The 25761-nt window shown below is 35.2% G+C and overlaps 1 protein-coding gene across 1 annotated transcript in view; it reads left to right on the forward strand.

Annotated features, from left to right (window-relative positions):
* Positions 1–25761, forward strand: part of ENTHD1 (ENTH domain containing 1) — a 93794-nt gene that overhangs the window by 33893 nt on the left and 34140 nt on the right. Inside the window, exons 3-4 of the mRNA XM_010983551.3 lie at positions 1401–1519; positions 18852–18972. Of these exons, the coding sequence (XP_010981853.1) occupies positions 1401–1519; positions 18852–18972 (240 nt within the window). The remainder of the gene's footprint in view (positions 1–1400; positions 1520–18851; positions 18973–25761) is intronic.

The following is a 25761-nucleotide window of genomic DNA, read 5'->3' on the forward strand; positions in this document are numbered from 1 at the left end:
CAGGAATGATGCATGCTTTGACAGTACTAGGGGGATGCAAAGCACAAGGACATTAGATGAAACTTGTCAACTGTCCTGCTTCTCCATACTGTCATGTATCTGAGTACCACACATCCTAGTATGAACAGTTTGAACCAGAAGACCCTGTTACTTATACCATGCTTTGTCATTAAAAGAAGTATGTGTAAGATAGGATAGACTTTGAAGCTCTACTTTGGGTTTCTCGTGCCTTGATTAAAGGAAGATTCCCATGTGAGTCTTTTTTTACTGTTGTTTGGTGCCTTATAGATTCTTATGCTTGCATCTTAAGGGAGGATGCACCATAGTAAGATGGGTAAAGAAAATGTCTTTCTTTGTAAAGTTGGAGAAAATCTATTATGAAAGGGAAGGGGGAAAGAACTAGCCTGATGCTTCTACTCAGTTGCATTCTCAGGCAGATCAGTTTTTTTGGTAAGAATATGTACAGAACTTGTGGATCTGGAAATTGAGTCCTTTAAAGCTATCTGTGCCCACCTAGCCCTCGGGAAGTCTTTAAGTACCCCCAGAGGTGTGCATACATCAGTTTGAAGATAGATTTCTTACGCTTTTTGTTGTACCCAGTAATGTGCTGAAATATAGTTGGTACTAATACTTTTGTTTACATAGTAATTAACATAGGGAGGAAAGTGATATTAAGACTGCAAAACCGTTAAGTTCACAGAGAAAAAAATGTGACAATGAATATATATATGTTCACGTATAACTGAAAAATTGTGCTGTACCCTGGAATTTGATACAACATTGTAAAATGATTATAAATCAATAAAAATGTTAAAAAAAAGACATAAATTGTCTTAAAAAATTAAGTTTATCAAAACTATAAAAGCAGAAAAGTAGCTTATTTTCATTGGCATATTCTTTTTTGTTTAAATTTTAAAAATTTTGTTATAAAGTTTCCTTTTATGAAATAATCTATACATTTCTGATTACTTTCACCTAGAACAGATGAAATTCACACAGCAGTAATAAAGTTCTTTTAAATATTAATTAGAATAATTATAGTTGTCATTTCTGATTTGCTAAAATGTCATTTGAGTAATTTTCACATTTTCAAACTATTTTTTACAGTATACTATATCTTATTTTTAAAAAGATATTTCAAATAATAAAACTGTAAAATAGAATCATTGATAGGAGAAAGGGCTAGAATTGAAGTTATATTTTAAAAATCAGTCTGAACTTGTCTATTATTATAAAGGGATATATTAAATGATTAATATTCATAGGTAACCATTGACAGATGATGTATATTTTATAGACAAAATGGATCTTCAGAAGTGAATAACTTAAAAATTACGAGCTAATGTAAAAACATTACTATCTTTTGTCAAAGTCCAATCTTAGCTTTATGTTGTTGACAGAAAACACTTCCAAGTCAGGACTGAAACGAGAGCAGCGTCAAGACATTCAGCTGCCTGGTGGAACCGTGTTGTCACAGGAGATGCTGCCACTCAAGATTAGTGCTTGGAAGTCGACAGAAGTAAGTCACTGTAGTAGTTTTCTGTTGCTGCTCTAACAAATTGCCACAGACTTAGTGCCTTAAATCAATGCAGATGTCTTACTTTACAGTTCTGTAGGGTAGAGGTCTGACACGGGTCTCCCGGGCTGGAATCTAGGTGCCTGCAGGGTGGCGTTCCTCTCCGGAGGCCCCGTGGGAGGACCCGTATTCTTGCCTTTTCCAGCTTCATGTTTTCTAAGAGAGACTATGCTTGTCTTTTAACTTTGTTTTTGATATTTTTTGTTATACAGAATTTTAAATAAGAATAGATTAAACTATCAAAATTTTCCTTTATTGTTGGTGTTTTTTAAAAATCTTATTTAAGAAATTTTTTTTATTCTAATAAAATAAAGATCTCTTATTTTTCCTTCTAAATGTTGAAATCTTTATGCCCTCTAGAATTTTACTATGTCGTGTAAGATAGGGGTCTTATATTATTTGTACCCCTGTAGATAAGCCGTATGTAATTTATTGAACAGTCCACCTTTCTCTGCTCATTAAAAAAAAAAAGCTTTTTATTATGAAGTAATTACAGACTTAAACAGGATATTGCAGAAATAGTACAGAGTCCCACATACCCTTTACCCAGCTTTCCCGTGTCGACATCTTATATAGCTGTAGTACAGTATCAAAACCAGGAAATGGACACTGGTATGGTATTGCTAACTAGACTAAAGTCCTTATTCAGTTTTCAAAATTTTAATTCAGTGTTCTTTTTCTTTTAACCTGCGTGGGGTGTGGGGGAGATTGTGCAATTTTATCCTGGGTATATATTCAAGATACAGAACTGTTCTGTCAGCACAGAAGTTCACATGCTGTCCACCCCAACACACTCCTCCCAACCCCATCCATTGGCAACCACTAATCTTTTCTCCATCTCCACAGTTTTATTTCTAGGAAGTATGTAAGTGGACTCAGATAATATATAACCCTTTGAGATAGATTTTTTCCACTCAGATAATATTCTTGAGATCCATTCAGGTTGTTGCATGAATCAATAACTCATGCCTTTTCATTGTTGAGTAGCATCCAGAGTATAGATGTACCAGAGTTTATTCACCCATTCACCCATTGAAAGATAGCTGAGTGTTTCCAGTTTGGGGCTATTTGTGAATAAAGCTGCTGTGAACATTTGGGTACAGGTTTTTGCATATGAAGTTTTCATTTATCTGTGTTGTATGGTAAGTGCATACTAAGTTTTGTAAGAAACTTACAAACTGTTTTCAAGCATGGCTGTACCATTTTACATCCACTAGCAGTGTATGAGATCAGTTTGTCTGCATCCTCACCAACTTTTGGTATTACCACTATTTTTATTTTATTTATTCTACTAGGCTTCTAGTGATATCTCATTGTGGTTTTAACTTGTGTTTCCCAAATGGTTAATGATATTGAACATCTTTTCATGTGCTTATTTGTGGCATCATAACTTCTCTTTGGTTAAATATACGTTCGTATCTTTTGCCCATTTTCTAATTAGTTGTTATTGTTTTTTTTTAACCATTGAGTTTTGAGAGTTCTTCATATATCCTGGATTTGAGTCCTATGTCAGATGTGACCTGCATGTGTTTTCTTCCAGTCTGTGGCTTGTCTTTTCTTTTAAACAATGTCCTAACAGAGCAACAGTTTTAAGTTTTGGTGAAGTCAAGTTTATCATTTTTTTATTTTGTGGATCATGTTTTTTTGTGTCATATCTTAGAACTCTTTATCTAACCCAAAGTCATGTAGATTTTCTTTCATATTTTCTTCTAAAAGTTTCATAGTTTTATGTTTTAGATTTAGGTCTGTGTTCTGTTTTGATCTAATTTTTGTATAAGACGTGAAGTATAGGTCGGGGTTCTTAAAATTTTTTTTTCCTACAGATATCCAGTTGTTTCATCCCCATTGTTAAAAAGACTTAAATTTTAATGTGTAGTATGCTTAAGTGCGGTTTTCCCTTCTCTCTCTTCTTTGTCACCCTGTGAGGCTTTCTAGTGTGAGGTCTTTCATCTCTAATTCTGAGACAGTTGTCTCTGGTTCAGGTATTTCCAAATGTTTATTTTCATTTTTCTCTCTTTCTTGGGCTCTTCTTATTTGGATATTAGTAATTCTATTTCTGTCTTCATATCCCTTAACTTCTCTTCGTAGTTTCTGATTATGTACTGTTCTTTTTACTTGCAGAGTTTCTCATACTGATTGTCCAGTTTAATAATTTGTTCTCAACTATGTCCATTCCACTATATATCCTGTCTGTGTTCACTATTTTAACATTCTGTTTTTACATTTGATATTTAATATTTCTATTTTATTCTTTTTTATTGTGTTTGTTCATGTTTCATATTGCTTATATCTTTCCTTATTTATTCTAGTATGTGTATTAAGCTTATTTTAAATTCTTGATCCATCTTTTCTGATATCTGTGTTTCTGATGAAACCTGTAATTCAGGTTATTTTAAAATAGTTTTGATCCTCAAAGGGTTGGTTACCGCTAGGGTTCTGACTGCTCTGTTTAGGATTGCTAAAGTTCAGATCTTCCTCTATGTCAGTCCTATCAGGTTAAGTGGGAGGTGGGAGAAGCGGACTCCAGGGTGGAGAGCACCTGTCTCCCCTCCTGTTTCCCTTCAAGAATACCAGTTAATCATTCCTCACTCTGAGAATCAGTGCCTCAAATCAGGTCTTTATCCTTAGCACCCCAAGAAGCAGCAGCTTTTGAGGGAGGCACTCCTTAAATTGTAAACCACCTGCCCTGAGGCTTTAGAAAGAGGACGGGTGACCTAAGAACATCTTCCTAAGAACACTTCACCTAAGAACACACATCTTTAATTCTAGCGTATATAGCTCCTCAAATACCTTTTCTCTATTTCCTTGACATTTTTCTGGTTAATTTCTTCTAGATATATATTGAGCCACTTAACCTCTCATTTTCCATGTCTTTCAACTACTTTATTTTATTGAAAAATTTTTATTAAAGTATAGTTGATGTACAACATTATGTTAGTTTCAGGTGTACTACATAGTGACTTGATATTTGTACGCATTATGAAATGATCACCGTAATAAGTCTGGTAACCATCTGCCCCTATCAACTGCTTTTATAATTATATGATGTTTGTATCATTATATCCTGCTGCATTTTAGGTAATTAATCAGAACTGTCTTCCAGTTTGTCGTCTTCTCCTTTCCTCTGTGTCCACTCTGGAGTTTTTCCTGTCCATTAAGGGTTTTATTTCAGTAGCTATGTTTTACCTTGCCAGGATTTCTCATTGCATTGCATTTTTATAGGATATCCATTTGTACTTACTTCATCTATGCCTAGTTTTGCTTCTTGTTTTCTTATTCCTTTAGATTAATGTCATCCTTTCCATTATCTTTTTGAGGGCTGTCTATACTTAGTTTTAATGCTTCTTAGATTTCTTAGTTTCATTTTGTCAGGAGTGAGTTCAGTTTTCTTTCTGTTTTGTAGTATTGGTTTGAAGTTCCTGCGAGTGGCTCAGGTTTTTTATCTTTCTTTCTCTCTGAGTGTCCTTACCCTTCCCTGCCTAACAGTTTTTTAGTTGCCTCCTCCTGACACCTGGGACTACATATCACATTCAGGACTTAGACTGGCAGCTTGGGGCTCCTTTTTTTGCTGATGTCAGAGATACTGCAGATCCGCTCCCCAGGTCAAGGGATGCTGTGGATCAGTTGCTGGTGAAGTTTAGTTTGTGTCCTTTCACTACTTGCATAATACTTTTAGAAGCCACAGCGTGGGCTGTGATTGATGCCAGGTTATTTTAACTTCCTTTGTAAGTAGGAGAGCCCAATGTCTAGGCATAATTTCAAGCAGTGAGCCCATCTTTAGCAGTCCTATCTTGGATGGCCACTTCAAATCTGTATTTATCCCTCTGGAATTGGGCGTCTGGTCTTCTCTGCCTTTTTCTGGATCCAGAGCCCCAGTGGTCCACAGCTTCAACCTCTTCACCATTATGTGTTTCTGTGCATGCTCCCATCCATGAAGATGTTCGCCTTGTTTTTGAGCAAGACTTTACCTTTAATTTTCACATTTGTATCTTCTCTTTCATTGATACGTGTTTGGAGAAGGAAAGTATCCTCAAAGTATGAACATATGGAACCATCTTGACTGAAAATTATCTCATTGGCTTATTTGTTTTCTATTTTATTTTATGTGGGTTTCCTTACTAGAAAGACAGCTGCTTTTTAGAAGCTTTTGAGCCCTTTTTAGTCGTATTCATTACTGAATCTTTAGTTGCCAAATTTTTGTTAACAAAGAATGAAATGAATGAATGAATGAGTAGACAGTGTTAACTTCCTTCTCTTCTTTCCCTGTAAAAGAGGCTTGTTTGGCCTCGTGCTCAGAGTGCTTTGTTTAGTGTTCTGCCACGGTTCCTATGGTGGGGAGTTGGAATTATTTCTCGCCCTTCTTTTCCCAACCCTTTCCCCCAACCCGACTAGGTGTTGAATTTATGTGATTTTCTAGCAGCTCAGAAAAAGTACATAAAATTTCACTGTTTCTTAATTGCATAATAGCCCATAGGTTGAAAATACACAGATTATTTTTAAAGATATGACATTAAGTCAAAATGGTTTTTATTTTATTTAATTTTATTTTTTAAAACATTTTTTATTGAGTTATAGTCATTTTACAATGTTGTGTCAAATTCCAGTGTAGAGCACAATTTTTCAGTTATACATGAACATACATATATTCATTGTCACATTTTTTTTCACTGTGAGCTACCACAAGATCTTGTATATATTTCCCTGTGCTATACAGTATAATCTTGTTTATCTATTGTGCATATATCTGTCAGTATGTACAAATTTTGAAACCCCATTCTGTCCCTTCCCATCCCCTGCCCCCTTGGCAACCACAAGTTTGTATTCTATGTCTATGAGTCTGTTTCTGTTTTGTATTTATGTTTTTGTTGTTGTTGTTGTTGTTGTTGTTTTTAGATTCCACATATGAGCGATCTCATATGGTATTTTTCTTTCTCTTTCTGGCTTACTTCACTTAGAATGACATTCTCCAGGAACATCCATGTTGCTGCAAATGGTGTTATGTTGCCGTTTTTATGGCTGAATAGTATTCCATTGTATAAATATACCACAGCTTCTTTATCCAGTCGTCTGTTGATGGACATTTAGGCTGTTTCCATGTCTTGGCTATAGTAAATAGTGCTGCTATGAACATTGGGGTGCAGGTGTCATCCTGAAGTAGGGTTCCTTCTGGATATGTGCCCAGGAGCAGAATTCCTGGGTGCTATGGTAAGTCTATTCGTAGTCTTTTGAGGAATCTCCATACTGTTTTCAACAGTGGTTGCACCAAAATGGATTCCCACCAGCAGTGTAGGAGGGCTCCCTTTTCTCCGCAGTCTCTCCAGCATTTGTCATTTGTGGACTTTTGAGTGATGGCCATTCTGGCTGGTGTGAGGTAATACCTCATTGTAGTTTTGATTTGCATTTCTCTGATAATTAGTGATATTGAGCATTTTTTCATGTGCCTATTGATCATTTGTATTTCTTCCTTGAAGAATTGCTTGTTTAGATCTTTTGCCCATTTTTGGATTGGGTTGTTTGTTTCTTATTATGTGTATGAGCTGCTTATATATTCTGGAGATCAAGCCTTTGTCGGTTTCATCGTTTGCAAAAATTTTCTCCCATTCTGTAGGTTGTCGTTTTGTTTTACTTATGGTTTCCTTTGCCGTGCAGAAGCTTTTAAATTTAATTAGGTCCCATTTGTTTATTCTTGCTTTTATTTCTATTGCTTGGGTAGACTGCCTTAGGAGAACATTTTTGAGATGTATGTAAGATAATATTTTGCCTATATTTTCTTCTAGGAAATATCTTGTCTTATGTTTAAGTCTTTGATCCATTTTGAGTTGATTTTTGTGTATGGTGTAAGGGAGTATTCTAGCTTCATTGATTTACATGCTGCTGTCCAGTTTTCCCAGCACCATTTGCTGAAGAGACTATCTTTATTCCATTGTATATTCTTGTCTCCTTTGTCGAAGATGAGTTGACCAAAAGTTTGTGGGTTCATTTCTGGGCTATCTATTCTGTTCCATTGGTCTATATGTCTGTTTTGGTACCAATACCATGCTGTCTTGATGACTGTAGCTCTGTAGTATTGTCTGAAGTCTGGAAGAGTTATTCCTCCAGTCTCTTTCTTTTTCTTCAATAATGCTTTGGCAATTCTAGGTCTTTTGTGGTTCCACATAAATTTTATTATGATTTGTTCTAGTTCTGTGAAATATGTCCTGGGTAATTTGATAGGGATTGCATTAAATCTGTAGATTGCCTTGGGCAGTGTGACCATTTTAACAGTATTGAGTCTTCCAATCCAGGAGCATGGGATATCTTTCCATTTTTTTTAAGTCTTCTTTAATTTCCTTCATCAATTGTTTATAGTTTTCTGTGTATAAGTCTTTCACCTCCTTGGTTAGATTTATTCCCAGATATTTTATTACTTTGGGTGCTATTTTAAAGGGGATTGTTTCTTTACTTTCTTTTTCTGTTGATTCATCGTTAGTGTATGGAAATGCAACTGATTTTTGAATGTTAATCTTGTAACCTGTTACCTTGCTGAATTCTTCGATTAGTTCTAGTAGTTTTTGTGTGGACCTTTTAGGGTTTTCTATATATAGTATCATGTCATTGGCATATAGTGACACTTTTAGCTCTTCTTTTCCAATTTGGATCCCTTTTATTCAAAATGGTTTTTTAATTTGAGACCAGTTTATTTGATGCTGGTGGCTTTTAAGGGAGAAAATAGACTTAATAGCATAATCTTGTATGCTCTGGAGTCTAACAAAGACATAAAATGTCACCTAGGGTTTTGTTGTTGTTGTTGTATCAGTCTTTAAATTCTCATTATTATTGTTTTTTCTTACTTTGGAGGTACCCACTGTAACTGATGTACATCATTCCACATCTTATATCTGAGCAGAATACGGTACCCATCCCTCAAAGGAAGTTTAAGACTGAGATTAAGATTAAAGAAAGATTTTTCTTTCTCAGAGCATCACTGTATCAGAACACTATTCTATCATCCTATTGACAAGCATTACTGTTATTACTGTCAGGAACATTTGATGCAATCTAATATGTCTCTTCAGTCATCTGCTCTTGTACCAGAAGACAAAACCTACCAAGTTGAATAGTAAATCTAATTGTTGTTGCCAAGTGTACTGCACCTACATTAAAAATTCTCATGTTATTAATAAAGAATGAGAAAGAAATGATATTGTTGATTGCTTAGGCAGAATGAGGAGTGCTTGAAAAGTCTTTTAAAAACTTTAAATAGAAACCTCTTTATTCTCTTTCCACAAATGAAAAACTGATCTGAAAGCAGTAAATAAAATTCTTAACAGAATAGGGCTTTCAGAAGCAGAATAGTTCTTGCCTCTGATACTTTCCAAACTAAAGAAAGCCTTTAAATTTTACACTTAGATGTAGATGAGTTTTCTCTCTGCATACTCTCCAGAATTTTTATTATTAAAATAAAAGCTAATTAATAAGGCTATTTGTAGCTTTTAATCACCTCAAAGGACCTTCCTCTTTTCCTGCTTGAGGAGATTCAACAGTGAGGTTATGATTTTTTTGGTCACAGTTGTTTCCATAGCAACAGTTAGGGATGCTATAAATTGAGTCACACAAAATTAAAGCTGACCAAAGCCTTCAGTGTAGTTGTGAGTTACTAAATTGCTAGTGATAGAAGATAAATGTTTACTTCCTACTGCCTGTGTTTATTATTTGCTAAGTGAAGAGTAAACAGTTTTTATTCTTAGGTTTATTAGCATATCATTTATTATATTTTCAAAAATTTGAACTCATCAGTGCTGTTAGAGAAATGGAAATTATACTTATCCTAATTATGTTTGATTCATCAACCTTTTACTTTCTTTATGCCTTATTGCTCTGTGCCAGGAGTCTTTATTTTCATGTTTGTACTTTTATTCTTTTTAAATTAGAAAGTACTTATTGAAAAAAATTTAAATGATATGAAAGGGTAAAAAGTGAAAAACAAAATTTCTTCTTACTTCTCTATACTCCTTCAGTTCCTTTCCTCAGAGGCAACTATTACAGTTGTTATGAATTTGGGGGAAAATTTTCTTTGTCCATACATTTCTTTTACCTAAATGGATTCATTCAAGATATTCTGCTCTGGAACATATTTTTAACTAAGCAATATATCTTCATCTTTCTATGTAATAAATGAAATCATTCAATGTAAATTGTTCCAAAATATGCTTTTTTCATTAAACTATATATTAATGGAAATATTTCTATTTCAGTACATATAGCTGTGCTGTGTTCTTTTTTTCCATTATCACCATTATTATTAATTTTTCAAAGCAGATTTAAACACAGGGAGAGAAAGAACAGGGGACTAATTCACAAACTGAATAGTTAAGTCTCAGTAATTAACCCTCTGTTCACAAATATTACAACTTACTTGATAAGGTAGATACTAAACACTTGTGACTATTTGAATTTACATTAATAAAATGAAATGAAAACTTGAGTTTCTCAGGCACACTAGCAACATTTCAAATGCTCAACTGTCACATGTAGCTAGTGGCTACCACATTGGATGGCACAGACTAGAGTATTTCTGGTATTACAGAAAGTTCTGTTGGACAATGGTGTCACCACCCTTGCTGCTGTAAGTTCTAAGGTAGAGAACTTGCAGAGACAGAGGCCAAGATGTCAGGCATGTGTTACTTTCCTTTCAGATTATAAGGTGTTTCCAGTGCTGCATGAGTAAGTGGACATTTAAAAAATCTGTTTATCAGCAATAAACATAAAAATTAGTTCTTATCACAACTTCAAATAGAATGCATAGCTACCAAGAATTTTTCTCTTTCTTTTCTTGTTTTTTACATCATGAAATGATTACCACAATAAGTTTAGTGAACACCCATCATTTCGTGTAGTTTCAAAATGAAAGACAAAGAAAAAATGTTTTCCTTGTGGTGATAATTCTTGGATTTACTCTTTGAACAACTTTCATATATAACATACAGCAATGTTAGTTATATTTATCATGTTGTATATTACATTCCTAGTAGTTATTTATCTTGTGCTGTATTTGTATATGAATGAATCTTAATTTATTTAACCAATCCCTGTTGGTAATCATTTAGAGATTTTTAATGTTTTTGTCTATGAAAAGCAATATTGCAATAACAGCCTTGTACATATATTTTTATGATGCTCTCCCAGAAGTGGAATTGCTGAAATGTTATATTTATTTCTAGTTTTGGAAAGTACTGCCAAATTGTCCTCCCAAAAGTTGCACCAGTTTATGTACACCAAAAGTGTATCCCCTCATCTAGGCAAATACTGAGTATTACAAATTTTTACATCTTTGTCAGTCCGAGAGGTGGAAAATTTTTGTTTTAATTTGTTTTATTGTAATTATATGTAAGATTAAACAACTTTCCATGTGTTTATTGGGCATTTGTTTTTATTTATTAATTCTGTTCATGTCCTTTGTTCATTTTTCTCTTAGGTTTCTTATCTTTTTCTTATCAGCTTCTAAGAGCTGTTAAATAATTAGCCCGTCATCTGGTCCTTCATCCATCTATTCATTTTTAGTTTTTCATTTGATTTCATTTATTTTATTTATAGCTTTTTTTTTTCCTTTGGAAAAGAAAAACACATTATTCCTCCTGTGTTTCTTCCTTACTGTCTCAGTACTTCCACATTTCACTTCTAACCCCAGAGACATGGGTTTTTCACACATTAAACAATTCTCTGACACCAGCTGGGTTTCTGACATTTTACTCATTTCTTACACTGTCTACCGGGAGATGGCATCAGGTACCACAGATTCAGGGCCCAGTCCACAAGACTTCCCTCCCCACAGCCTCCGCTTAAGATACCAATGGCAAGTTCCAGGTTGTTACATGTACTTCTGGCCGACACTATAAATTAGTGTTCCAATGACCCCCTCCTTAGGTTTGATGATTTGCTGGAACAGCTTACAGTACTCAGGGAAACACTTACATGATATAATAAAGGATATGATAAAGGGCACAGATGAAGAAATACATATGGTGAGATTCAAAATGGTCTTGGGTGCAGGAGCTTCTGTGCCTATGGAGTAGGGCACCTCAACCTCTGGGCATATAAATGTGTTCACCAATCCCGAAGTTCTTTGTATGCTGTACTTTCGGGATTTTTATGAAGGCTTCATCACGTAGACATGATTGATCATTAACTCAGTCTCTAACCCTCTCCCTTCTTGGAGAATGAGGGTTAGGGCTGAAAGTTTCAATTTTCTAACCATGGCTTGATCTTTGTTGTGACCAGTGCCCATCCTGAACCCATCCAGGAGCCCACCAAGAGTCACCTCATTAGAACAAAGACATTCCTATCACCCAGAAAATTCCAGGGATTTAGGAGCTCTGTGTCAGGAACCAGGGTCAAAGACCAAATGTTAGACTGATGCTCCTCATGCTCCTACCATTTAGGGAATTACAAGAGTTTTAGGAGTTCTGTGCCAGGAACCATGGACAAAGACCAAATATATGTTTCTTACTATAAATCAATATCACAGCCTTATAGAAATCAAATTTTAATGTAGCCAAATTCACCTTTTAAAAAATGGTTTCTAGATATTAAGTCATTTCCAGAAAGAACTTCTCTAGTGTAAGACTTTATAAAATGTCACCCTGGCTTCTTATTTTAACAGACTATTTTTCAGATCAGTTTTAAGTTCACAACAAAATTGAGGGGAATATACAGAGATTTCCCTATATACCCCCTGTCCCCACCCCCTACCCCAAACAGCCTCCCCCACTATGAATATCCCTCATCAGAATGGTACATTTGTTACATTCAATGAACCTAAATTAACACTTTGTCACCCAAAGACCATAGTTTATATTAGGGTTCACTCCTGGGGTTGTATATTCTAAAGGTTTTGATAAATGTATAGTGATATGCATCTGCTGTTGTAATTTAGAGAATAGTTTCATTGCACAAAAAATCCTTTGTGCTCCACCTATTCATTCCTCCCTTCCGCCTAACTCCTGGCAACCACTGATCCTTTTACTATGTCCATAGTTTTACTTTTTCCAGGAAGTCATATACAATGGATCTTTTTCAGACTGTCTTCTTTCATTTAGTAATATGCATTTAAGATTCCTCTATCTCTTTTCATTACTTAATAGCTCATTTCTTTTTAGTGCTGAATAATATGCCATTGTTTGGATATACCACAATTTATTAATCCATTCACCCACTAAAGGACATCTTAATTGTGTCCAGCCTTTGGCAGTTATGAATAAAGCTACCATAAACAGTTGTGTGTAGGTTTTTGTGTGGACATAAATTTTTAACTCCTTTGGGTAAATACCAAGGAGCCGAATTGCTGGGTCGTGTGGTAAGGGTATGTTTACTTTTGTAAGAAACTATCCTAGCTTTTTATGCTTCAATTTTTAAAATATATATTTAAATGTTGTCTATCAAGAATTTGTTTTGATAGATGGAGAGTATTAGAGGTCCATTTTTAAAATTTTATTTTTACAAATGATAATCAGTTGTCTCAGCATCATTTATTGAATATTCCCCATCTTTTCCCCATTGATTTGAATTGTGGCTTCTATCACATAATAAATTCTCATTTATGTTTGGCCCCATCCCTATATTTTCCATTTCTTTATATTAAAGAACTAATGTGTAAAGATAAACTATAACATTAAAAAGAAAGAAAGAAAAAAAGGAAGGAAGGAAGGTTGTTCATAAGGGCACAGAGAGCATAAGGGAGAGGAGGAATGGAAGCTAGATTTCTTTGATTATACCTTGTTTTTAGATTTGTCATTGGAACCCTGGAAATATCTTGCATAATTATAAGACAAAAGTAAACTAAAGAAAGTAATCCCTAAAAATGTAAAATAAAGTTGAATAAATTTACCTTTCATTCAGCTGGTATTTTTATTCTGAGAGGTTTTTTGCTGTTTTGTTTTGTTGGTATTTTTGATCTGGAACTATTGTGAGTGTAATGTGGGGTGAATCAAATAAGTGATCATGTGACACTCTATTTGTATCATCTTTGGTGTCCTTGAGACCTGGGATTCTCAGTTTGGGAGAAAGAAGATAGGGATATAAGATAGAAGAGATTGTCAGAACCCAGTAGATCTGAATTGAATTGATTTTACCTTAAATTTTTTTTGAAAATTAAAAAACTTCTAAATTATCCATAGGTCAAAGAGGAAGCTCAGAGGAAATTTAAAAGTACATAGAACTGAATGAGAAGGCAACATGACATAATAAAATATAAGAAACACAGCTAAAGTAGAGGTGAGAAGAAAGTTTATAGACCTAAATGCTTACATAAGAAAAGAGGAATATAACTTTTTTAAAAAAGATAAAAGGTATAAAATCAATAATCTAAGATCCTTCTTCAAAAAACTAAGAAAAGCAAAATAAACTGATAGGAAACAGAAGAAAGGAAATAATAAAAAGCAGAAATCAATGAAACTGAAAACAAGAAAACTGTCAACAGGGAAGATGAATGATACAAAAAGCCACGTCTTCGAAAAATATGTAATTGATAAACCTGTAGCAGGACTGACAAAGATAAAGAGAAAAGATCCAAATCACCAATATCAGGATGAAATGAGATATCACTGCAGTTCCTATATCCATAAAAGGACAATAAAGAATTACTACCAACAACTTTATGTTCGTAAATTTGACAACTTAGAAGAAATAGAACAATTTCTTAGAAAGCACAAACTACTGAAAGTCAAACAAGATGAACTAGAACCTGAACAGTCTTATAACCATTAAAAAAATTGAATTTGTAATATAAATCTGAAAAAAAAATTTCTGGGCCTAGATGGTTTAACTGGAGAATTCCATAACATTTAAAGAATTAGCATGAGTTTTATACAAGGTCTTCCTAAAAATAGGGAACACTTTCCAATTTATTTTATGAGGCAAATACTACCCTGATACCAATACCAAATAAAGACAATACAAAAAAGGAAAATACAGACTATTATCTCTTATGAAAGTATGCAGAAATCCTCAAAAATACTTTTCCAGTTGAATCCAACAATGTATAAAAAGAATTATATACCACAACCAAATGGCTTTAATCCAGGTATGGAAGGCTGGTTTAACATTTGAAAGTCAGTCAGTGTAATTCATTGTATCAACAAATTACAGAAGAAAAATTATAGGATTATGTTAACTGGTGCAGAAAAGCATTTGACAAATTTCAACACCTGTTTATAATTTTTAAAAAATCCCAGCAAACTATAAATAGAAGGGAATTTCCTTAAAGTGATAAAGCTCATCTACACAAAACCTACAGCTAGCATCATAATTAATAGTGAATGATTTCCCCCAAAATCAGGAACAAGGCAAGGACTCTTATTCAGCGTAGTATAGAAAGTTCTAGCCACTGCAATAAAGCAAGAAAAAGAAAACACATGCCAATTTTAGAGGAAGAAAGAAAACTGTCCTTATTTACAGGTGACATGATTGTTTGCATAGAAAATCTTAAGGAAATGACACAAAATAAACCTCATAGAACCAGTAAGTGAATTCAACAAAGTTGTAGGATATAAGATCAATACACATAAATCAATTACATTTCTATATACTAACAGTGAACATGTGGAAACTGAAATTAAGACATATACCATTTATAATCACTCCCTCAGAGTAAAATTCTTAGGTATAATTATAACAAAACATGCACAGGATAAGTATGCTGAAAATGATAAAATACTGGTTAAAGAAAATAAAGACCACCCAATTAAAAGACATACCATGTTTATGGATTGGAAGGCTCCATGTAGTAAAGATGTCAGTAAATATGCCCATAATTACTCTGTCGGTTTGATGTACTTCCAATCAAAGTCTCAGCAAAGTTTTAGACATAGGTAATAAGCTTATTCTAAAATTTATATGGATAGGCACAGGCTCTAGAATAGCTAAAACTATCTTGGAAAAAAAAAGAATAAAGTAGGAGTAATCACTCTGATATTAAAACCTACTGCATAGCTATGGTAATCAAGAAAGTGAGGTATGGATAGAGAGATACTTAGGTCAATGGAACATAATATAGAACCAAGAAATAGACCCACACAAATATACCCAACCAATTTTTGACAAAGGTACAAAAGAAATTCAAAGGAGGAAGATAACCTTTTTGTCTGTCAAATTATATTGGAACAATTGAACATTCATAAGCGAAACCATGAATCTTAACTTAAACCTTATACAGAAATTCATTCCAAATGGATCACAGACTTAAATATAAAATGCAAAACTATAAACCTTTAAGAAAAATATTTGAGAAAAATCTTGGAAGTCTAGGGCTGGCCAAAAACACAATCCCTAAGAGAAAAAAAAAATGATGTCCGACCTCTTGACAATTTGAGAACTTTTGCTCTGTGAAAGACCTTGTTAAGAGTTTGAAAAGACAAGCTAGTAACTGGGAGAAAATATTTGCCAAACACATATGAAGCAAAGGACCAATATCTGGAGTATATAAAGAAGTCTTAAGACTTGACAGTTAAAAACCAAACAATCCAATTAGAAAATGGACAAGTCATATGAACAGTCACTTCAGCAAATACAGGTAACAAATAAGAACACAAAAAGTTGCATCTAACATCAACATCATTAGCCTTTCGGAATATGTCATTTAAACATTCAGTGAAATATCAAATAGCTAAAATAAAAAACAGTGGCACCACCAGATGCTGGTGATCATGCAGAGATACTGGATCACTCATATACTACTGGTGGGAATGTAAAATGGTGCAGCTACTCTGGAAAACAGTTTGACAGTTTCTTAAACTAAACATGCAGCTACCATTTGACCCAGCAGTTGTGCTCTTAGACATTTATCTCAGGGAGATGAAAACTTACTTTCTTACAAAAATCTGTGTACTGTTTTCATAGCAGCTTTATTTGTAATAGCCCAATTTTGGGAACAGCCTAGATGGCCTATAACTGGTTAAACAAACTGTGATACATCTATACCATGGATACTACTTGGTGGTAAAAAGGAACAGATTGTTGATATATACGACAACTTGGATGAATCTCCAGGGATTGTGCCAGGTGGAAAAAGCCAACCCCAAAAGGTTACAACCTGTATGTTTCCATTTATATAACATTCTTTAAATGTTAAAATTGCAGAAATGAAGAATAGATTAGTAGTTGCAGGGAGCAGGGTATGGTAATAAAAAGGCATCAGGAAGGATCCTGATGGTGATAGAAATGTTCTGTATTTTGACCGTGTCAATGTCAGTATCCTGGGTATGATAGTGTGTTATAATTTTGCAAGAGGTTACCTTTAGGGGAAACTGGGTAAAGGATACACATCTCTCTGTATTATTTCTTACAGCTGAATGTGAATCTACAGTGATTTCAGAATAAAAGTTGAATTATAGAAAGTGGCAAGTCACTTTGAAAATGGTTTGACAGTTTCTAATGAAGTTAAAAATAAACCTACCCTATGATCTAGCCATTCTACTCCTGTGTAAATATCCAGGAGTAATGAGTGCATTTGTCCACAAAAAGATTTGTACAAGAATGTTTATAGTAGCTTTATTCATAATAGCTGAAATCTGGAAACAACCCAAATGTCCATATGCAGGAGAATGGAAAAACAAATTGTGATATTTTCATATAATGGAATACTTCTTACAAAAAAGAAGAACTACTGGTACACATAAAATATGGGTGAATCTCACAAATATTATGTTAAGTCATGGGAATCAGATATAAAAGAATACATAGTGTATGGTTACATTGATATCAAATTCAAGAACAACCAAACTCAGTGATGGTAACAGAAGGGAGAATACTGTTAACTGGTGGTAGGGGGTATCAACTGGAAGGAACTTTCTGGACTGAAGGAAATGTGGTTATGTTAAGTATACACATAATATTCAAAGTTATTGAGCTTTACATGGAAGGTTTTGCATTTTGCTATATGTTAATTACACCTCAATAAAGTACTGTAAAAAAATTACCCCCCGTTTATGGGGGAAAAAAGACATAACCAATCCCACTGTGTAGACTTTATTTGGATCCTTTTCAGACAAGCTGTAGAAAAACATTTATGACACGTTAAATTGAAAAGCTGAACAGTTTATAATTATGATATTTAGGAGTTATTGTAAAGTTTATAGGTATAAAATAATTATTAATGTTAAAGAGTTCTTATCATTTTGAGATACATGTTGAAATAAGTGATATAAGATTTGCTTCAAAATAAAACAGATGAAGGGTGGTAAAGATAACAGATGTAACAGGACTGGCTAGGAGCTGACTGTTGTTTAACCTACGTGATTAGATTGATTATTGTCATTATAAAAAATTAAAAATTTAAAATATGGATGAAAGATACACAAAGGTAGCTTTATTATTACCAATAAAACAGAGTAATTGGCCTCTGAGATAGTTTTTCCTAAGGGTACCCTGTGAAAAGTTAATGCCCCAAAAGAAATCATTGCTTGTCTATACCTGGTGTCTACAGCAAAGAGCGAGGATTTTTTTTTCACTCGTCAGAGGTATATTTTGGGTTTTTTTTATTACTTATTTTAATTGAAGTATCATTGATTTACAATACTATGTTAATTTCAGGTATACAGCACAGTGATTCAGTATTGTTACAGATTATACTCCATTGACAGTTATTACAAGATAATGGCTATAATTCCCTGCACTATCTAATATATCCTTGTTGCTTATCTATTTTATATATAGTAGCTTGTATCTCTTAAATCCATGTCCCTAATTTGCCCCTCTCCCTTTTGGTAACCACCAGTTTGTTTTCTATATCTGTGAGTCTTTTTAAAAAATTTATTTACTTTAGTTTTTTTTTGGGGGGGTGTGGATTTAGGTTTGTTTATTTATTTATTTTTAACGAAGGTACTGGGGATTGAACCAACTTTGTGCAAGCTAAGCATGCACTCTACCACTGAGCTATACCTTCTCCTCACCTTGAGTCTGTTTGAATATACATTCAACCTGTATTATTTTTTAGATTACACATGTAAGTGACAGACAGTATTTGTCTTTCTCTGTCTGACATTTCACTAAGCATATTATCTAGGTCCAATCACATTGATGCAAATGGAATGGGTATTCTTAAGGGTAGAAAACCACCCTGCACTCAGTAAACACAAGTGTATAGGTAACTTATGTGGGAGGTCTTTCAATCATAATGTGTTTATGATAATGTTAGCACATATAGGCACATTGTATCTCCATAAATTGTCCACACATTGTAACAAACTGAAGCAGTGGGATTAATTTTTTTTCTACTTTCACGTGCTCTCTTGTTTTCTGTAAGGACCTGATGTTATTTTATGAGGATGATCCAAAGCCAGTTTTGCCGACAGTTCCTACTTCCATTATCTCTTCAACTACGTGGTTGTCAGAAGGGCCAACAGACTGTAACCTCTTGCATGCAGGTAAATTGGTTAAAGAATAACAAGTGTACTCAGAAACATGAATGAGAAACACTGGGCAGGAATTGTTTTTCATCAGATTTTACTTTGTGAAATATAGCAACGGTGGCTTTAATTTAACTGTGATAATGAGGGAAAGACTAGCATGGATAAATTCAACCCACATGGGATCCTGTAACCTTATTTTACAGCTTGTTTCAATATTTTTTCCTCTGTTTTTCTTTTTTCTTCTTCATTGTTTTATTTTAAAAAATATTAAAATACTAACTACAAACCTTAAATCTTTTATAAATTATTTTTTTTAAAAGCAGAGAATTTAATTTGAGTTCCTCTTCTTGTTTGTATTAATCTTCTCTGATGAAGAGTTTTAAGTTATGGTATTTTTCAGAAGCAAGCATTAGATGAAAATGTGTAAAAAGCAAGACACATGGTATCCCCCAAATTGGCTAATCATCTCTTGAATAATTAGAAAATGTATAAAAGTATACAAAACTGCCTCCAATAAATTACACCATCGAATTCCAACCGGGCTCTACTGCTACTCACTATCTGATTGATCCACTGTCGAGCCACTCCATCCTGTCTATTCTCCAGGAACACTCAATTTCCAATGCATTCTGCCTCTTGGTTTTCTCAGAAAATAGGACGAAAGATCAGCCAAGATGAGAACAAAACATTCTCAGTAGCTTTTATCCCCTCGTAAATCTTTACTTTTATATTCATCCAGGCAGCCTTTCCCTTATCCCAGAGTTGGCTCCTTATGTTCCAAGTGTCATATTCTCCCTCTTCTTTGGACCTTGCCTCCTCAGTGTGCCCCTTATATGGCCCAATATCCAAAATATTAAAACTGAAGTTTATTATATAGATTTATTTTACAAATTCACATGTATACAGTTTTCTTTTAAAGCCAGTTGTGAGAATGATGAGGATATTTTAATAGACACAGAAACAAGAAATTTTGGGTTATGGTGATGTTTGTAGTACAGGGATGGCATTATTCATGTGAATAATTGGTTATAAGTAGTTTTAGTCAGCTTGCTTTGTTTTCTTAGAATACACTTTATGTAAACTGATCCAGATCCAGAAGCTTGAAGGAAGAACAGTAAGGAAAATGTTTTTGTATTCTGATATCCCCTAACATTTCCAGCCCCTAATGTTTAAAATAGACTTTATTTTTGGAACAGTTTTAAGTTCACAGCAAAATTGAGAGGAAGGTACCGAGATTTCCCCATGTACCCCTTATCCCCAAACGAGCACAGCTCCCCCTGGCTATGTGTCTCACATCAGCGTGGTGTGTTTGTTGCAGTCAGTGAACCTACATTAACACTTTTTTTTGTCACCCAAAGACCAGAGTTTTCATTAGGGTTCACTCCTGGTGTTGTACATTCTTTGGGTTTTGACAAATGTATAATGACATGCATCCACCATTATAATATCACACAGAATATTTCTCTGTCCTAAACATCCTCTGTGCTCTGCCTGTTCATTCCTCCCTCCCCCTTGATGCTTGGAAACCACTGATATTTTAACTGTCTTCATAGTTTTGCCTTTTCCAGAAAGTCATATAGTTAGAATCATACAGTATGTAACCTTTACAGCTTGGCTTCTTTCATTTAGTAATAGGCATTTAAGGTTCCTCCATGTCTTTTCATGGCTTAATAGCTCATTTCTTTTTAGTGCTGAATAGGACATACTAGAGTATTTATCCATTCATCTACTGAAGAACATCTTGGTTGTGTCCAAGTTTTGGCAATTATAAATAAAGCTGCTGTAAATATCCTTGTGCAGGTTTTTGTGTGACATTAAGTTTCTCTCTGCCAAGATTTTAATACCAGTATGAATTTGAGTATAAGTGAGCATCAAAGGCAACCCTTAAGAGGAAAAAAGTCACAAAACGTCACCTGAACAATGATTCTACCATTTTACTTGGTTACGATTCTTCTTAACTGGAGGAGCTTTTCCTATTTTTAAGTCTTTCTTTTCTCCGGTCTTTCCTTCACTCTGATCTCAGAAATACCTTGCAAATGCTGATCTTAGCATTTCACTTTCCCAGCTTAAAAACTTTCAACAGTTCTCCACTGCCAGTAGGTCTGTATGTTTTTGTACTGTCTTATAAGACTTTTCATAGTCTGGTCTCAGCCAACCTTTTTGGTCTCATCACCCAGCACTGCCGGTATTCACAATACTTTGTGACATTCTGTTACTTGTATAGTTTCTTCTCCTTAGAATGTCTTTGTTCTGGTTACTTCAGCTGTGTAACACATTGCTGTAAAACTTTTGTGGCATAAAATAACAACTTATTCTGCTCATGGATTCTCTGGGTCAGGAATTAGGACAGGGCACAGTGGGGATGACTTGTCTCTGTTCCATGACGTATATCTGGGCCTCAGCCCGAGAACACAAAGGCGGGGCCCAGGAATCATCTAAAGTCTCATTCCCTTCTGTGCCTGGCAGCTGATGCTCACTACCAGCTGGGGGTCTCAGTTTCTCTCCACATGAGCCTCTTTATGTGGTCTCTCCACTTGGGCTAGTTTGGGCTTCCTCATAGCATGGTGGCTGGGTTCCAAGGCTGAGCATCCTGTGAAAGAAAGGACCAGGCAGAGGCTGAATAATCTCAAAAGTCATGTTGCGATACTTCCTCCCCATTCAGTTCAAGGCAATTGCAAAGTCTTGCCAAAGTTCGAGGGGAGGGGACCTAGACACCCACCTCTCCATGGACAAGTGGCAGTGTCACAAGAAAAAAGCATATGGGGTAGAATGTGTATTAGTGCAGTCTTCTTTGTGATATACAGTCTGCCACAATTCTCCACCAAATAATGAATGCTTAACAAAATCCTGTTCATACAGCAAGGCCCAGCTCCAGCGTCACTACTGCTATAAAATCTTTCTACATTCTAAACTAATTTTTCCTTTCAGTGTAGTCCCACAGGACTTTGCCCATACCCCAGAAATAGAATTTATAGTCTTATATCATAATTATTTTATGTTTTATTCATTTTTAAATTATATAAATGATATATGAATATACTCTTATTTTTTAAAATTCAAACAGTATAAACAGCTGAAATCTCCCTTGACTGTTCCTTACCCCAACACAGTCCCCTCCCCAGACTTAACTGTTGTTATCAATTTGTTGGTTACTCTTCAGGCCTTTCTCTGTGTGTTTACATATATACACGTACCTTTAGAAGTATGCAGAATTGACTTTATGTTGTTTTAGAACGTTATTCTGTATTTTTGAAACTTTAAAAACAATATCACTTGGCAATCCTTCAGTGTATATCAGTATTTAGAGATTTACCATATATTTTTTAAACTCCTGTAATGCCTGGATTTTATAGTTTCTTTCCCTGCTGATAGAAATCTTGGGTTTTTTTTTTTTTCCACTATTACAAATAATGCTTCAGTCAATAGCTTTGTGCACATATGTGAGTGTTTCTTTAGAGCAGATTCTTAGAAATAGAATCCCTGGGTCGTAATGTATGCCTGATTTCATTTTAATTAATACTGTCAAATAGCCCCTAAAAATATCAATACCAATTTCCATTGGCTTGCTATATATGAGTGCCTATTTATGCACACCTTCACCAGCACTTGATATTTTTCAAGTCTTCTATTTTTTATCATTTGGTAAATGTTGCATTGCATAGTAGGTATAATCTGCATACTTCCATGTACTAATTGGATATTTCTATTCCCTCTTCTGTTAGATAAGCCGGATTGTCTCCTTATATCCTTAACCTGTTTTTCTTTTGAATTGTGTGTTTTTGTTCACTTAAATTGACTTTGTAGCATTCATATATATGTTAATAAGCCTTTCTATTACTTACATTGCCAATATCATCTTCCAGTTTAAAACTTTCTTTTTAGAAGTTTTGTGTTTCATGTAGTTTTATTTCTCTTTTTCTTCAGACCTTTTTTTTGTGTGTAGTCTTCACTTTGTAAGAGGTCTTTTGAATAACAGAAGTTCTCGATTTTAATGAGGTAGAATTTTATTCTTTATGGTTTATACTTTATTTGTACCTTGTTGTTTTTAAAAATTCTTTCTTGTCTCAAGACCATAAAGATACTTCTATGTAGGCTAAATTTTTATAGTTTTGCTTTACACAATTATACTCTTAATGCAGCTGGAAAGGTTTTGTTTACACCTGAATCAGGAGTCCATTTTTACTTCTAGATGGACAACCAGGTGTCCCCGCATCATTTATTTAAAAGTCTGTCCTTTCGCTACTGAACTGAAGCACCACCTGTATCCTAAAGCACTGTATCATCAGTGTAATGGACCAGTGTGATGTTCTATGGGATAGCAAGAAAATCCAGGTCCGTCTGGTCTCTGCTAGAAGAGGTGGTGAGGCAAGACAGTAAAGGTATCCTGTGTCCCTGCCACACAAAGGCTGATACTAATTATCTTTATTAACAGAGATTTTAAAAGAAGCATTTCTAGGCCAAGAACTGTACAGGAGATGCCAGGGACTGTGTTGATTTGCTGTAGTAAAAATACCACAGCTGGCATTACAGCTCTGATTGGCATCACCACCTCGTTACATCTGCAATAGTCTGTAGTCATTCCCCACAGTCCATCTGGCTTTTCAGAAAAACAAGAATCACCACCTCTACAACTTTTGAGTCTTTTATGGTGGTGCCAATTTCTGCATTTTCTCCAGAAATTTTTTTTGGGGAGTGAAGGTGTGTTCTAGAGGTTTCTGCCTGGTCCTCCTAACCGTAACAGTTTGAACTCCATGGGTGGTGGAACCAGTGCAGGGATTCTGCCAGTTTCTAAGTGTGTCTATTCCCGTTACATGTTCTGAGACCATGGAGATCACTAAAGGTAGGCCTGCGGTTCTGCTGGACCCATGGTGGGTTGAGGCTGAGGCCGAGACTTTGTGTGTCACCTGATTTCCGTAAATCCCTGCTTCGTAGAGGATATGGTGGTGTTGGATCTCCAGAGGTTAGTGTCAGTTAAGAGCCAGTATCTAACAAGACCAGGAAATTCTGTGCCCTTTCCAAGGACAGCTGTTTTTCTAAATGCCTTCAGGTACCTCTGGGGAAGGCTTTTTAGGGTGGCAGTTCAGGATTCTTCCTCAAAGGTATCTGACTTTCCCCTCGATCAGGAGGTTCTGGCTCTGTGAACTGGCTTCAGTTCGGGAACTGGGTAAGAGGCCATGACTCCTCCCATGGTGACGCTAGATTTTCACCTATATATGTCAGGCAGCACTCAGTAGGCTGCCCACCTATTTTATATAGATCTTGTGCTTCATTAATTACCATACATCCCTGAAAGTAAGGGAAAAATAACCTGATATCATTGCGTCCCTGTGGCTTGCTGTGGTTATTGTGCCCAGCTTGTCTCCAGGAGGTGAGCACTGCCCTCTGGCTTTTATCACTCTGGGATGCCCTTATTCCCACTGCGAGCAGGGCGCCCAGTCCCACTGCACGATCCCTGTGACCATCTCCAGCCCACAGATGACAGCCACTGTAAGCTCTTCAGTGGTGCTGGTGCCCCGTCACAATACATTTCTTAATGCATTGCTGAAGAGACTACCTTCTGGGGCAGTTAGAAGGTGGTTGAGCATGGTGTGCATAATAGATTCTTCCCAACGATCCCATCTCCTGGAGCCTCTAAGTTTCCTTTTATAGCGTGCCAGAGAGTGCCCTTCCTCTGGAGGCCACTCCTGAGTCCCATGCACGTAGTGTTCTCTCACTCTCTGGCTCTTGCTGTTGCTCTTTTCAGGTCCTGCTGAAATGGTACAGCCTAGGGAGGCGTTCCTGAACATAATATTAAAAATTGACACCCCACCACCTCCATTGGCACTCCCCCTCCCTCTTCCCTGCTTTATTTACTCTATAACACTGATTCTCTCATGCACTATTTTACTTACGCATCTATTTGAGTTAGTAAGAGAATCGTTTGATCCAGAGGCTCAGCATACTACCCACAGGTATCGTAGTGAGTCTGCTGTTACCACAACTCTGACCTTAAGCTCTGCTGTTTGCCACTTCTAGGTATGTATGATGCTTAGCGAGCAGCTGCGTGTGATTTTTGTGTGTTGGTCATGAGTTGGGTGCATGGCTCTAAGGTCTTCCATTCTGAGGGAAGTTGCTGCATGCTTTCACGTTTCCCTGAAAATGTCTTTCTATCAATCATCAGAGCTTTTGCAAAGCAGGTTTTGAATTAGAGAACTGACTACAGAAATTTGAGTGGTTATCAACATAGCAACTCTATATTATATGGTTGGTGAAGAATCCAATTAAAACCTTTTTAAAAATTTAATTATTCCCACTTTTTAACTTCGAAAATATGGAAAAACATGATTCATGCGTGAAAAACAGACATAAATGAAACTATTAAAGGTTTTTATTGAAATGAATAGAGCAAAGCCACAGTCATTTGCAGAAGTCAATTAAATAACTAAGACTAAAAGAATGGTAACTACATTTAAAGATGTCACCTTTTATTTGTCATGCAGTGGCCAACTTTTTTCTTCATTGTGCTGATTAAAGGAGACACTGACTTTTCAATTATTTATGAATTTTAGGTCAAGAAGCCATCCCACCTGCATTTTTTCTACATTACTAACGTGTGTATGTATTATAAAAATATCATATAACCACCCCTGACATTTCAAATTAGGAGAATCAAGGTTAATCTAAACTAAGGTGACAGATTCTTCATCAAATGACTGTGATCTCTCAGATGTATAAGTCCCAATTTGACTTTATTTGAGTGAAACACATGGCTATATATTTATTTCCAGGAGTGAGTAAATTATTCATCCTGCAGCTATTTACTGA

This window comes from Camelus dromedarius, chromosome 11 (assembly GCF_036321535.1).
Source record: "Camelus dromedarius isolate mCamDro1 chromosome 11, mCamDro1.pat, whole genome shotgun sequence".
Classification (NCBI taxonomy): domain Eukaryota; kingdom Metazoa; phylum Chordata; class Mammalia; order Artiodactyla; family Camelidae; genus Camelus; species Camelus dromedarius.